The sequence below is a fragment of the Leucoraja erinacea genome, chromosome 6, assembly GCF_028641065.1.
Source record: "Leucoraja erinacea ecotype New England chromosome 6, Leri_hhj_1, whole genome shotgun sequence".
NCBI lineage: Eukaryota > Metazoa > Chordata > Chondrichthyes > Rajiformes > Rajidae > Leucoraja > Leucoraja erinaceus.
Window position 1 is genome coordinate 11,778,496 of NC_073382.1, and position 14,369 is coordinate 11,792,864.

At 43.2% G+C, this 14,369-nt stretch overlaps 1 protein-coding gene across 2 annotated transcripts in view; it reads right to left on the reverse strand.

Annotated features, from left to right (window-relative positions):
• Positions 1–14,369, reverse strand: part of LOC129697892 (rho guanine nucleotide exchange factor 7-like) — a 90,040-nt gene that overhangs the window by 20,885 nt on the left and 54,786 nt on the right. Inside the window, exons 15-19 of one of the 2 annotated variants that reach the window (XM_055636612.1) lie at positions 11,454–11,587; positions 8,373–8,597; positions 7,347–7,440; positions 6,605–6,694; positions 2,307–2,483 (exon numbers count right to left, since the gene is read on the reverse strand). In XM_055636612.1, coding sequence (XP_055492587.1) covers positions 2,307–2,483; positions 6,605–6,694; positions 7,347–7,440; positions 8,373–8,597; positions 11,454–11,587 — 720 coding nt within the window. The remainder of the gene's footprint in view (positions 1–2,306; positions 2,484–6,604; positions 6,695–7,346; positions 7,441–8,372; positions 8,598–11,453; positions 11,588–14,369) is intronic. The other variant, XM_055636611.1, reaches the window with a different exon arrangement.

Below are 14,369 nucleotides of genomic sequence, written 5' to 3' on the forward strand. Positions count from 1 at the left end.
TTTTATCTTTGACCTTGGTGACCAGGCTGGACTTAACTCCGCACATATTATCAGTATGCACAGCCCACTCTACACTAGTTCTGGCTGATTCAGCATGCCCGACTTCCGTCACTCCACCTCCGTGCTTTCGACTGCATGGGGCTCGTCTCTGCACTGTTATTCATAAACCTCTCTGCAATTTTCCTTTAAGAAATGCTAAACCCAGCCTTGTCATCCCCCCTTGCATCTAATTATTCTTGATAATTCTGTCTGATTCTTAATAACCATGTTCAGTACAAACACCCCAGCCAACCCACTCAGACTCCACGCATATCTCACTCCGACCTCTACTCAAAAACATCCCACAACCAAACTCTTACTCCCCCCAGAACCACACACACACACACACAAACACACACACACACACAAACCCAAACAGATTCAGACCCCACCCATACATAGCCCCCCACTCCAACCAAACACACCTACACTTACCCAGCTCCAACTCTCACTCCCACAGCCAACTCCCACACTCACCCACGCTCTGACGTCACCCAAAGCCCACAACAAACCCATATATGGGCTCAGACACTGCCCATAAACATGGACTACCTCGCATACACCCACTCCCCATCATGAGCAGCTCTAGGATGGCGGTTCTCATGCTGGGGAGAGCTAGGGAGTGGAGACAGGCAGCGGTGAACACACCAACCATTCCCTGCCTTGTGCAGACATAAAACTCTACCCAGCAAAAATGGCAGTTACCTCCTCCACACTTTCTTCAAAATAAAATTTAATTTACAATCTAGAAAGCAAATACTTGGCTGATCTATAACCAGTCCCCTTAAACAGATTACAGCAGCTTGAAGGCTGAAACAAACAACTGCTCAGCTATCATCATTGCCAGGCTTCAGGCTTAGCGGCAGAAGTGATCACATTTAGGGCATTACAGCACTACGATTGTTGTCAAGTAGAACCCTCTGATTATTTTCTGTAGTAGTCCTTCCACACAATGGGAAATTTAGTAACTCTCTGCTTGTGTAGAGTTTGAGCCTTGGAATTAATCTCTCGAACTTGTACTGTACTCAATTACCCCAGCATGGTTCACAATAGCAGACAGACCAATATCAGTGTCTGCACCCCGAGTTTGTGTGAAATTACAAAGTCACAAGATTTAACTTGGAGATTCCTAGTGTTTCATGGCCAAACATCTTCCTAGTTTCTCTCATCTTGCTCTTCAAACAGCCACTAACTCCATGTATTCACTACACCCCACAATAGTCCTCTGCTCAAAGGTTTGCAGATGTGCTGCTTTTAAATATTATCAGACTGTATAAATGAACCACTCAATCAATGCACAATTTCTGCCAAAATATTTGTGATGAATAGTAATGACTATCAACAAGATTAACAGAAAGCACAATATCAAATGGGAACAGCCAAACAAACAGACGCAAAAGAAAGCAAGGAAAACCATTTTGGATTTGCTCGATATCTGCCAAGTTTGGCACTTGTCATAAACTCAGTTGAACAAAAATTCTGGTTCTATTAAGCCTCTGAATTCAAATACTTACTTCCTTCTGTGTTTCCTACCCTGTTCAACAGCATAATACTTGAACCTTGCTGACATTCAGTCACCAAGGACCATCATTCGACACCACACACCCTGTGGGCGACATTGGGTCACACTCAGGGCAGTATTTTTTACACCTGGCAATTTGTACAGGCAGTCGACTCTAACTCGCGTTCAGAACCTACAACTGCAGGAAGGTTAGTGGACACCATGAACCACCAGAAGTCTGGTTGGTGAACCCTCAAAAAGATCACGGTAATGAAGTTAGTTGCAGCTCCACCTCTGTGGACTCACTCTGCTGAGGTCCACTGATCTAGAGAAGACAAATGGCTCAATGGTGCTTTATTGTCACATGTACCAAGGTACAGTGAAATTCTTTGTTGCATACAGTTCGGTAAAAGTATTACTATACACAAGCACATCTTAGACTTAATACGAGTGTATAGGAATAGTACACCGAAACAGTATACAAGAGTCGCCAGGTTTGGCACCATTTCAAGTCCAAGTTGTTGTAAGTGCAGAGTTCTTAAACTGGCCAGTCAACTACAGAATGAGTGCTCCCCCACTCATCTTCAGAAAGGAAAAGAAGAAAAGAAATAGGAGCCTTGGGTAGAACCCCAAAATACCTTGCTTTGACACATTAACATTTTAATACAGTACAGCAGGGAAACATAAAACAGCCAATTAATACAAGCAATTCTTGCAAACTGGAGCTCTTAGTTCTGGTGCGAAATATACGAACAGCAGCTTTTACGAGTTGTTGAACCTGCTCGGTAACTGTGGGCCAGCCATATACTGTCATAGTCTGAGTCTTCAGAAAGGTCAGCGGGTTCGAGGCGGGAGAGGCTGCTGCGACGAGCTGAGGAGTCCAAGCTTGATAGATCATCATCGCTCAGAATGTGATTGTGCATCAAGTCAGTCCCCTGCCATGCTAGGATGGTTTGGAGAAGGTGATGGGTGCAATATGAGGGCAGGGGAAGGGTCAGGGCAATGGAGAAAAAAAAGAACCAATCCAAAAGTGAAATTAAAGCAAAGGTGGATGAAGACAAGGAGAGAAAACACATTGTTAGGCAGTGACAAAGGTTCAGGTTCGCCAGCAGGGTTAGATTCAGAAACACTCAGATTGAGATTATGAGATGACTAAAAGGCATCGATAAATTGTAAAGAGCATTAAACAGCTACAGATTATAGTGCATATGACTGATTGCTCATCTCTCAATCCTAACAGTGCATCATGGAGCCTAGAGCGGAATGTAAAGTCTCCTGGAACCCTGACGCCCACTGGGAGTGTGGGTGGGGCCAACTAATCGCTGCCACACAAATCAAAATTACTCAAAACCCACACAATTCCCACATTGGTGCAGTGTGGTGTCCAAACCAATGTAAATACAGAAGTCAGCACAAAGTTTTAGAAATAACAAGGACATAGAAGTTAACATTGTGCATCATGATCTGCAGCAACCTCACATGTTAGTAGGAAAACCACCACGGAAAAGCACAGAATGTGGACATGGTTTGCGAAGCTGAGGGGAAGGGAGCATTAGAAGGGACAACATATAGAAGTAGACTTACAAAATTCTTAAGGGGTTGGACAGGCTAGATGCAGGAAGATTGTTCCCGATGTTGGGGAAGTCCCAGACAAGGGGTCACAGTTTAAGGATAAAGGGGAAATCCTTTAGGACCGAGATGAGAAAAACATTTTTCACACAGAGAGTGGTGAATCTCTGGAACTCTCTGCCACAGAAGGTAGTTGAGGCCAGTTCATTGGCTATATTTAAGAGGGAGTTAGGTGTGGCCCTTGTGGCTAAAGGGATCGGGAGTATGGAGAGAAGGCAGGTACAGGATACTGAGTTGGATGATCAGCCATGATCATATTGAATGGCGGTGCAGGCTCAAAGGGCCGAATGGCCTACTCCTGCACCTATTTTCTATGTTTCTAGACTTCAATGATGCTGAAAGAAAACTTGATGTCAACCCTGTGGCTACCAATATTCTTCGACAAGCATTGAAGGAGTGCAGGCACCGGGAGGGGACAGTGTGGGGAGAGGGGAGGTTCAAAGTAGCCCTTGCGGATTAAATTAATGTGTTTGGTATAGCAACCACTCAACCTGTGTTGGCTTTGTCCTTCCAATGTACAACTATTCAGCCTTCAAATCCAGCTGCCTATCACTTAAATTCTCCATCACGCTACTATTCTGACTTCTGTTTGTTGACCTCTTGAAGCCCAACACAAGTTTAAGCAGCACCTGATGTTCTTACTTGGCACATAACAGACTGCAGATTCCAATAAATTCAACCGTTCAGATATCCAGGCTTCAGGTTTTTATCAGTTATGATAAAAGGGTCATCAATTCTATACGTTAATTCAGCTCTTGCTACATAAATGCAACTTGACAGTATTTTCAGCATCCTGTTTTTATTTCGGATTGTAAGCATCTGCAGAGTTTTGTCCCTTATAGTTTCAGCATTTCACTTCCCTCACTCCTCCAATTGTCATTTGTCTCTTTTTTAACACACCACCCTGAAACAGATCAGCAGTGATTACAATGATTCACCGCCTCTCTCAACAAGCACAGCCACCAGCACTTGCCTCGCTATTGGTCTCTTTCCATCCTATCAGATATATCCTTTGTTCTCTTCAACCCGCCCAACTCTTTAAAAGTGTTTTATTTCTCTTTTTTTTCCAGTTCTGAATGAAAGATTATTGACCCAAAATATAGACTTTCATTTCTCTCCCTTTATGCTCTTGGGAGTACCTGTTGAGTATTTCTTACAATTTCTGTTTTTATTTCAAATTTCCAGCACCTACAGGCATTTTGTGTTGTGACCACATGCAGAGTTTTCACAGATAATCAGGAATTACCGAAAAAAAAAATTAAGATGAGAATTCAATAAGATATAGGTTTTAAATAAGACAAATTAGTTTGATAGCTAAATGCAGGTGTGGTGCAAATCTCGCATTAGCAAGTCTATACATCAACAGGAAGTTGGGCTGTAATGGTTGGAACTATTAGAAATGCTGTCACACAAATGCTTATTTTGCCCACTGATGGAGTGAAAAATCATTGATCTGGAGCATTAACCCTCTTCTTCTCTTGACAGATGTTTCGAACGTGTTAAGCATTTTCCAGCGTTCTGGTGGGGGATGGAGGAGTGTGAGGGGGAGGGTCGATTTTGTTATACTATGTGCTCTCGCTGGCCAGGAAATGTCATTGCCCATCCTTAATTTCTCTTAAGGTGACAATGAGCGGTCTTTGTGAATTGCTGCTACGTATACAAATACTTTTGTTTACCCAATCCAGCTTAATAATTTAAAATTAAAAGCATACAAAGAACATAGATCCACCATGGATTTCAGCCTCAATCTAAAGGTATTTAAAAGTACTGAAAGGTGTTCTTCTCATGTGTTTCTTTATTTTTGAGTGAAACATAATGCCAGGCCCAGCTAATATTAATGCCACAAGGTATTCCTTAGCAAAGGACAGGAAAATCTGGAACTCTCCTCAGAAAGGCAATAGATGCTGAGAATCATGACAGCTTCCAAAATATGGTTCATTTCTTGTGTACAAAAGAACTGCAGATATTGGTTTAAATCGAAGGTAGAAACAAAATGTTGGAGTAACTCAGCGGGACAGGCAGCATATCTCTGAAGAGAAGGAATGGGTGACGTTTCAGGTCGAGACCCTTCTTCAGACTGATTCTTATTGAGTTAGGTGTGATTGAAGTATATTGAGCTAAGACATGTGGATGGAGTCAGAATACAGAGATTAAAATCCAACTGAATGAAAGGATGATTTCAAATATCTTAAAGGCCTTCTGTGTGCGTGTGGATTATTTTACACTCACAATATTATTATGCTCCACAATTACCAAGTTCAAGCCTATTCTTTAATCACTCAGCTATTAATTATCACACTTGTGGCTTCAATGCAATGACCAAACACAGCAGTGATTATTACTCATCGTCCAGAGACCAATTTCAACTTCATACTGAAATAAATTTTAGATACTTGAGAATGGTATCATAATGATTTGATAAGTAACACCAACATTTGAAGATGGGAACTCTGTTAAACGTATCTGTGTACAAGGCATGTGTGTTTGTTGAAGCAGTGCACTTGTCTCATAAATAATTGTTTAAAAAAAAAAAATAAGTATGCTTGTGCAACAGAGATTGTTCTTTTGCAAGACCAGCAGCATTCATCACAAGTCAAAAACATGACTGTTGAGTTTTAAAAATTTAATGCACAATAATGCTGGTAATATCCAATCTGACTTTCTAACTGTAATGAACAAAAGGGAGGATTTTGTTTCCTCTGTGGAATGCACACCAAAGTTCAGTTCATGAAAGCTGAACAAATGTGGATTCAATTATTTTTTTATATACAAATAAAAAAATCATTTACTAACAAAATTTTGAAAACACTGCAGCACCATAGAAATAAACACAGCTAGAAATAACTAGCAGCTCAGGCAACATGAAATGAGAGGACACTGAAAGCCCTGTCCCACAGAACGAGCTCATTCCAAGAGTTCTCCCGAGTTTGCCCTGATTCGAACTCGGAGATTTACGGTAATGGCCACTTGGCAGTAGTAATGGCTACTCGGGGCACTCGTGGACATTTTTCATCTTGACGAAAAATCTTCACGAGTCTTCCCATGCTTACCTGCCATCCCAAGTACCTGCCGTTAGCGTTAAGAAGCATCCCCGAGCACCGACGTACCCACTACGTTTTTTAGATTAGATTCGTTTATTGTCATTCAGACCTTTCGGTCTGAACGAAATGAGCGGTCATTCTCCATGCTTACCACGAGTTAGATTTTTTTTAAACTCGGGAGGGCTCTTGGAATGAACTCGTACCGTAGGACAGGGCTTTGACCTGGAACGTTACCTACTTCACTCAGAATGCTGGCTAACCAACTTTTACATGTCCACCCTGTTGGGGTTTTTTTTTTTTTTTAATTGACACAAAATGATTGAGATCCTGAATGACAAAGCGCAACTCGTTTAAGTTATTTCCATATCGGATGAGCAGAAAAGTCATCACTTACTTGAGTTCAGAGTTTGACGGGTTTTGGCACTAGTGCAGTAAGCTTCAATGACTTTCAATATTTGTGCATCTTCTTCAAGAGCTGCTGTGCCTGGGTAATAAAGATAATATCTTGTTGGAAAACAAATCAAAAAACACAGAAATTGTGTTGTTGACACTAACATTTTCTGGATTTCCAAATATCTACAGATCCAAAAACACAAGATCTAATTTGATAACTGGACTGGGCCTTTGTGCTGTTTGCAGACTGTAGTCCAAGTACATATCAAATTGGCCTTTAATTTCAAGCCGCAAGCTGGTTACTTCTTCCGCCTCAACCCATTCCGTTTCCATCTATCAGCAATTTTGCCGCAAGTGTCAACCACTCCTCAGTTGCTACCAGGTTTAATGGAGATCATGGTCACAAAGAAACAAATACCTGTGCACCGGCATTAGCCAAGAACACAGGCATCAGCTCGGGGAACCCCATCTCCGTTACATCTGAGGCACAGATCTCTTCGCCTTCACCCCAACCAATATTCTGAAGGCCTGTCGAACCAATTCAGGCATTCCAAAACGGGGCACATCTAGCTCTGCAACCCTACACCCTTTACCTTGGAGAACTAACAGGATTTTATCAACTGCTTATCTGTGGTTAGTCAGAACCAATGTAAAATTAAATTAAAAATTCTAAAACTTAAGAATTTAGTTCATAGAACGTGACACAGTAAAGAGAGCAAAGCAAATAGTAAGAGTAACCATACTTCTCCTCAGTGCAAATTCCTCCTCAGAAGGTTTCCTTTCTGGTTTCCGTTTGGGAAGCAGCTTCTTCATGGTTTTGGGGCTCCTACTGAGGTCCTACATGAAACAAGACACAACATATCCATTAGCATTAGCCAGCTTTTATACTGCCTGCAAGTCCATGGTTAATTGATATTCTACCAAGGTATATCAATAGAGTTTGGGTAAAGTGTCGGGGGCACTGAAAACACAAAGTTAGCAGAAACTTCTACTAGTTTATTATACATTGAAGAAAATGGCAGAGGTTTAACATCACAGGGGATTTTACACAGTGGGAGCATACACCAGGGTACTTAGATATTTCAAGATGTTGTAAGGAGGTGGGGAGTTGGGATTGAGGGAAAGCGCAAGAGCACAAATCTGATTAACACTAATACAACAGCCACACTTGTATAGAGTACTCCAAAATTACAAATTCTTTAAGAAGCTGACATTAATCACATTGCGCACAGTTTTGGTCTCCTAATCTGAGGAAAGACATTCTTGCCATCGAGGGAGTACAGAGAAGGTTCACCAGACTGATTCCTGGGATGTCAGGACTTTCATATGAAGAAAGACTGGATAGACTCGGCTTGTACTCGCTATAATTTAGAAGATTGAGGGGGGATCTTATAGAAAATTACATAATTCTTAAGGGGTTGGACAGGCTAGATGCAGGAAGATTGTTCCCGATGTTGGGGAAGTCCAGAACAAGGGGTCACAGTTTAAGGATAAGGGGGTATGTAGAGAAGGCAGGTACAGGATACTGAGTTGGATGATCAGCCATGATCATAATGAATGGCGGTGCAGGCTCGAAGGACCGAATGGCCTACTGCACCTATTTTCTATGTTTCTATGCCAATTAGGGGGAGAGTTAGATCAGCCATGATTGAATAGCGGAGTAGACTTGATGGACCGAATGGCCCAATTCTGCTCTGATCACATGAACTTTTGAACTATCTAATGCAGGCACCAATTCAACGATCATATCAGAACAAATGAAGACTTACCTCCTTGTAACAAAGAGCAGCCGACGGTTTTAGTGGGGCTGCTGGTCGGAGGCAGCTCAAACTCCATGGCTTTGGCATCTTGGGGGGTTCCAGAGGTCCCCAGCTCAGGGTGCTGTGGGATGTCCCATGCAGGGAAGGATGAGGAAGGGTGTGGTAGGATGGAGTCACAGATATTGGATACCCATCAGAATGCTTGTTGATTGGTGTCACGGGATGTAACGGAAGCTGTGCGTGGAACATAAGAAGGTTAGTGCTTTAGTTAGTTGTGAGGAATTTCCTTTTATTAACGCGGCTCAAATATTGACAGGAAACCTCCATCCACCAATTCCGCACAGGGTGTGGTAACTGCATTGCACACAATCTCTCTCACGCCCAGCAATCAATGGATATCACCTTGAGGTGGGATCAGAGCTCTGAGATGTGGACGGAGTAAGGATTGGTTAGGACTTTGACACTTGGAGGGCAGAGGATGTTTTCAGTCAATGAAATGCAGTTCCTGTATAATCCAAACAATTTAAGGGAGATAGAGGAGTTACTTTGAGTGAAAGAAGGGTAATAATAAGGGAGAAACTTCAATGAATCACTGAAACAGCACCAGTGTAATAAGTATACAGGGCACACAATTACTAAATTGGATTCAGCCAAATATTGCCAACCAGTTTGTAAACAAGCCTCAAAGGACACAAAGTACTGGAGTAACTCAGCAGGTGGGGCAGCATCTCTGGAGAACATGGATAGGTGGCATTTCGGGTTGAGAAAATGACTTTTAATCTGAAGGGTCTCCGCACAAATTGTCACCTATCCATGTTCTCTAGAGATGCTGCCCAACATGCTGATTTATTCCAGCATTGCATTTCCTTTTGTGTATTAACCAGCATCTGTAGTTCTTTCCACAAGTAAAAATGGCCAGCTTGAGTTGGTGCAACGCTGGATGCATTTTCATGGAATTAAGATGGGCAGGCAGAAGGAATACAACTGGGGAACTTTCCTGTGACAGTAATCATGATTATAAAAAGTAACAAAGATAAGATTATGGTGAAGGTTACAAATTGGAGAGATGTTACCCACTGTGAAGTGTCTTAACACAAAGAAAATCATTGTCAGCAATAGTATATATTCAAAGAATATTCAAGTTCAGAGAAAAAAAATGAACTCAATAAAAAGATTGGGTCTTCCAAATGTTGACGTCCTAAATCAGTGATTCCCAACCTGGGGCCATGGCAAATCTCGGAGGGGCCACAGAAAAAATTGGGGATTTAGGGGGCCACAGGTTCAATGAAGGGAGCCACCTTTTTTCCACTAATAATGTCAGGGGGGGGCACAGAAAAATTAAAGAGCCCAAGGGGGCCATGAGCTAAAAAAGGTTGGTAACTACTGTCCTAAATGACAAATTACATAGAGGCAAAGGTAAGGCATAGAAATGGAAGGAAAAAAAAAGACAAAGTGTTGGGGTATCTCAGCAGATCTGACATCATCCTTGAAGACGTCCCGCAGCCCCGACGTCGGACTTTTAACACCCCGGCGTGCGGTCCTGAACATCGGGCCGCCCGTAGCGGCAACTGCGGAGGGCACGGGGAATAGTGGAGGAAGAAGACTGACTTTGGTGCCTTCCCACACAGTGGGGAACTTTGATTCTGCTGTGTGGGGATGTTTTATGTCAAACCCTAAGTCCTGTTGATTTTTATTGTATGGCTGTAGGAAACAATTTCACTGTGCCATCAGGCACAGCGTGATAATTAATTCCTTTGAATTTAGAACATGGATAAGTGATTTCGGGTCAGGACCGCTAGACCAGAGCTAATAAATGCAAGGACCAGAGATTGGGACCTCAATACTACAGGAAGCCCAGTGCCTGGAGAAGCGAAATCAGAAGGGAAATTTAAAAAGCTTTCAGAGCGCATGAAAAAATACCAGCAGGATAAAAAAACTACAGATATTTTATAATTACAAAAAGACTAGAGGAAAGAATTGGGCCTCTTAGGTACTAAAAAGACATCTTGGTATGGAACACATTTAAACACAGGAGGAACGCATTTGAACACAGGAAGATATTCGTGGACTAAATAGTCAGGTAGAATTGTAGAAAATGGAGCTCAATTTCGAGAAGTGGGATATGATGGATTTGGGAAGATGCCGTAAGTTCTGAGAATCCATAATAAATAAAAATGTAACAAGATCAGGAGCAGACCATTTGGCCCCACCAGCCCACCTTCACTAAACAGCAGAATCTGGCTGATCTACAACCTGGAATGTTTCTTACTCTGAACCAGTACTCCTTGATATACAGAGTTACGTCCATCTAAGTATGAGAGTGTTAATTCCACCCTCCATGCGAGGGTAGCTCTTCTCATTTCATGCTGACGGGGCTTGCAAGAGGCAACATAATATTCATGCTGAGAGCACCAACCACACATTGGGGCATATTAGAAGTTACTGGTATTTTGTTGCCTGGGAATTGAGCTACAAAAAAAACATTCACTTTATTTTTATTTATTTAGTTTAGTTTAGAGATACAGCGCGGAAACAGGTCCTTCAGCCCATTGAGTCCGCGCCGTCGAGCGATCCCCACACACTAACACTATCCTACATACACTAGGGGCAATTTACAATTATACCAAGCCAATTAACCTACAAACCTGTACGTCTTTGGAGTGTGGGAAGAAACCCGAGCACCCAGAGAAAACCCACGAAGGTCACGAAAAGAACGTACAAACTCTGTACAGACAGCACCTGTAATCTGGAAAAAACCCAGATACCTGGAGCTGTACGGTAGCAACTCTACCGCTGTGCCATCGTTGCCTCAACTCCTACACTTGGTGCTTTAGTCTGCTTGTGTTTATCTCTACCTCACTACATTCATTAAAATTCTTTCCCACGTCAGTCCACAGGAAGAATCTTCTAAGTTCTTGTTGGCGGTTAAGGGTTTGGTAATCTTGTTAAAAGGTCACCCAGTTGAGATTCCCTCACCCATCAGTGTAGCAGGTCAAAGCAGTTCAGTGAGGCCCAGGGGAGAGAGGTATTCAATATTAAAATTACTGCTGATCTAATCACACTCTTCCATGCATTGGCCGCTTCACTTACTGTGTGACATGGCATGGACTGTTGCCTTACAACTCCGACACTTGGTGCTTTAGTCTGCTTGTGCAGATGGTCGACCCACTCCTGCATATCCTGGTGACTTGAACACGACACCAAAATCCGTTCAATCATACTTCCTGCAAAGAGGTGCACAGGTCAATTGCTCAGATATAGATTTGTCACATTCCCGTACAATGTAATGAAAAAGTGCAATGTCTCAAAAGCATTATACTTAGAGCTCGGTCCGGTGCAACAGTTCAGAGTCAGCTGGTGTGCTCAGGATAACCCCGGCAGGAGTCAAATGAAGTGTCAAACTACATTCCATTATGGCAGGAACACAAAAATGCTGGAGAAACTCAGCGGGTGCAGCAGCATCTATGGAGCGAAGGAAATAGGCAACGTTTCGGGCCAAAACCTTTCTTCAGACTGATGGGGGATAGCGGGGAGAAGAAAGGAAAAAGGAGGAGCCCGAGGGCTGAGGGATGGGAGGAGACAGCCCGAGGGCTGGGGAAGGGGAGGAGACAGCAAGGGCTAACAAAATTGGGAGAATTCAATGTTCATGCCCACAGGATGCAGACTCCCCAAGCGGAATATGAGGTGCTGTTCCTCCAATTTCCGGTGTTGCTCGTTCTGGCCATGGAGGAGACCCAGGACAGAGAGGTCGGATGGGGAATGGGAGGGGGAGTTGAAGTGCTGAGCCACCGGGAGGTCAGCTTGGTTATTGCGGACCGAGCGGAGGTGTTTGGCGAAGCGATCGCCCAGCCTCCGCTTGGTCTGTAACTTTTCCATTATGGTCCATTATGGCAACACAGAGATACTATGGCCTCAATGCATCCCTGCACTTGGCATGGAAATGTACTGGGTGAAGGTCCTGGAACTTCTTACCCAGCAGCATAGTGGGGGTATCTACAACACATAGACTGCAGCGGCTCACCATCACCTTCATTCATGGTCTGGTTTCAAAACTAAGATAAAAATACGATCTAAATGGTGGCCGCAGGGGGAGATGCAACCTTTACCTTGCTGCATGCAGGTGCCCGAAACATGATTTACTGCAAAAAAATGTAGGTTCTACTACAGGTAACTTGGTGAGACCACCTGGAGTATACAGTTTTGTCTATGAGGAAGGACATTCTTGCCATAGAGGGAGTTTCAGAGACGGTTCACTAATGTTGGATGTCAGGGTTTATGAAACAACTAGACTTGGTTTTACTAGAATTTAGAGATGAGGGGGATCTTATAGAAAGTTACAAGGTCTTGGACAGGCTTCTCTTGGGGAAGTCCAGCAAGGGGTCACAGCTTAAGGTTAAGGGGGGGATCCTTTTGAGAGAGAAGTTTTTCACACAAGATGAATCTCTGGAGCCACAGAGGGATGAGGCCAGTTCACTATATTTAAGAGGGAGTTGATGTGGCCCTTGTGGCTAAAGGGATCAGGGGGTATGGAGAGAAGGCAGGGATGGGATACTGAGTTGGGTGATCAGCCATGATCATAGCGAATTGCGGTGCCGGCTCGAAGGGTCGGATGGCCTACTCCTGCACCTAAAACAAGAGGTTGACAGGTCTGACTCTGTCAGAATTAAGGGGGGACAGAAGTTTAGAGGGTAGACATTGTTGAGGTGGACAACTTCTTTACTCAGAGAGTGGTAGCAGTGTAGAATGAGCTTCCAGTGGAAGTGGTGGAGGCAAGTTCGTTGGTATCATTTAAAAATAAATTGGATAGGCATATGGATGAGAAGGGAATGGAGGGTTATGGTATGAGTGCAGGCAGGTGGGAGTAAGGGAACAAAGTTGTTCGGCACGGACTTGTAGGGCCGAGGTGGCCTGTTTCCGTGCTGTAATTGTTATATGGTTATATGTTATATGGTTCTTACTAAAGAAATAATTGTGTTTTCTGGTGCATTTCCTCTGTCCGGCCCCGATTATTTTGCCACTTTCTACAGCTGTTAAATCATTTGAAATTTCATGTCTTATTGTGTTTATCCCATTCAAGATTTCACATATTTCCTCCTCAACTGCAATATTTGTGAGGGCATTTTCAAAGTATTCATTTACAATTCTTACCCATCTCTCCTGTCCACACAAAGTTGTCTTTTTTAAAAAGCCCAATTTCTTTGCTTAGGTATCCTCATGATCTTTATGTAATATTGGTTATTTCGTTTTGGAGATACAGCATGGAAACAGGTCCTTCGGCCCATTGAGGCCACGATGATCATCGATCACACCAGTCTATGTTATCCCATTTTCGCATCCACTCTCCACACTACGGCCAATTAATCTACAAACCCACGCATCATTGATGAGAAGGGAAACCAGAGCATCCAGAGGAAATCCACGTGATTACAGGGAGAATGTGCAAACTGCACATAGACACCACCAGAGGTCAGGATTGAACCCAGGTCTCTGGTGCTGTGAGGCAATGGTTCTACTAGCTGTACTACTTGACAATATTCTGTTTGCCCATTATCATAACAAGTCATGGATTAAAAGTGACTATTCCAAATGCTGTAACCCAAGGGGACCAACATTCTGGCAGGCAGGTTTACTAGTGCCTCACGTGTGGGTTTAAACTAAATAGCGGGGGGGGGGGGGGGGGGGGGGGGGGGGAAGGGGTTGACAAATTGTGAGTTTGTACAAATTTGTAAAGATGGAGTTAAAGGGGAAGTGAATACAGGAAAAGTTACAAAAGACTCCCGAATTAATGAGAAGGAAAGTTCGAAAAGGGATAAGGGAATAATGTCAGGGGCGATAGTGACCGGTGTGAGAGGGGAGGTGAATACTGAAGCTAAGGTGTTGTATATGAATGCGAAGTATAAGAAATAAAGTGGATGAGCTCGAGGCTCAGTTAGAGATTGGCAAGTTTGATGTTGGGGGAATTACAGAGACATGGCTGCAAGAGGACTGGGTACTGAATATTCATGG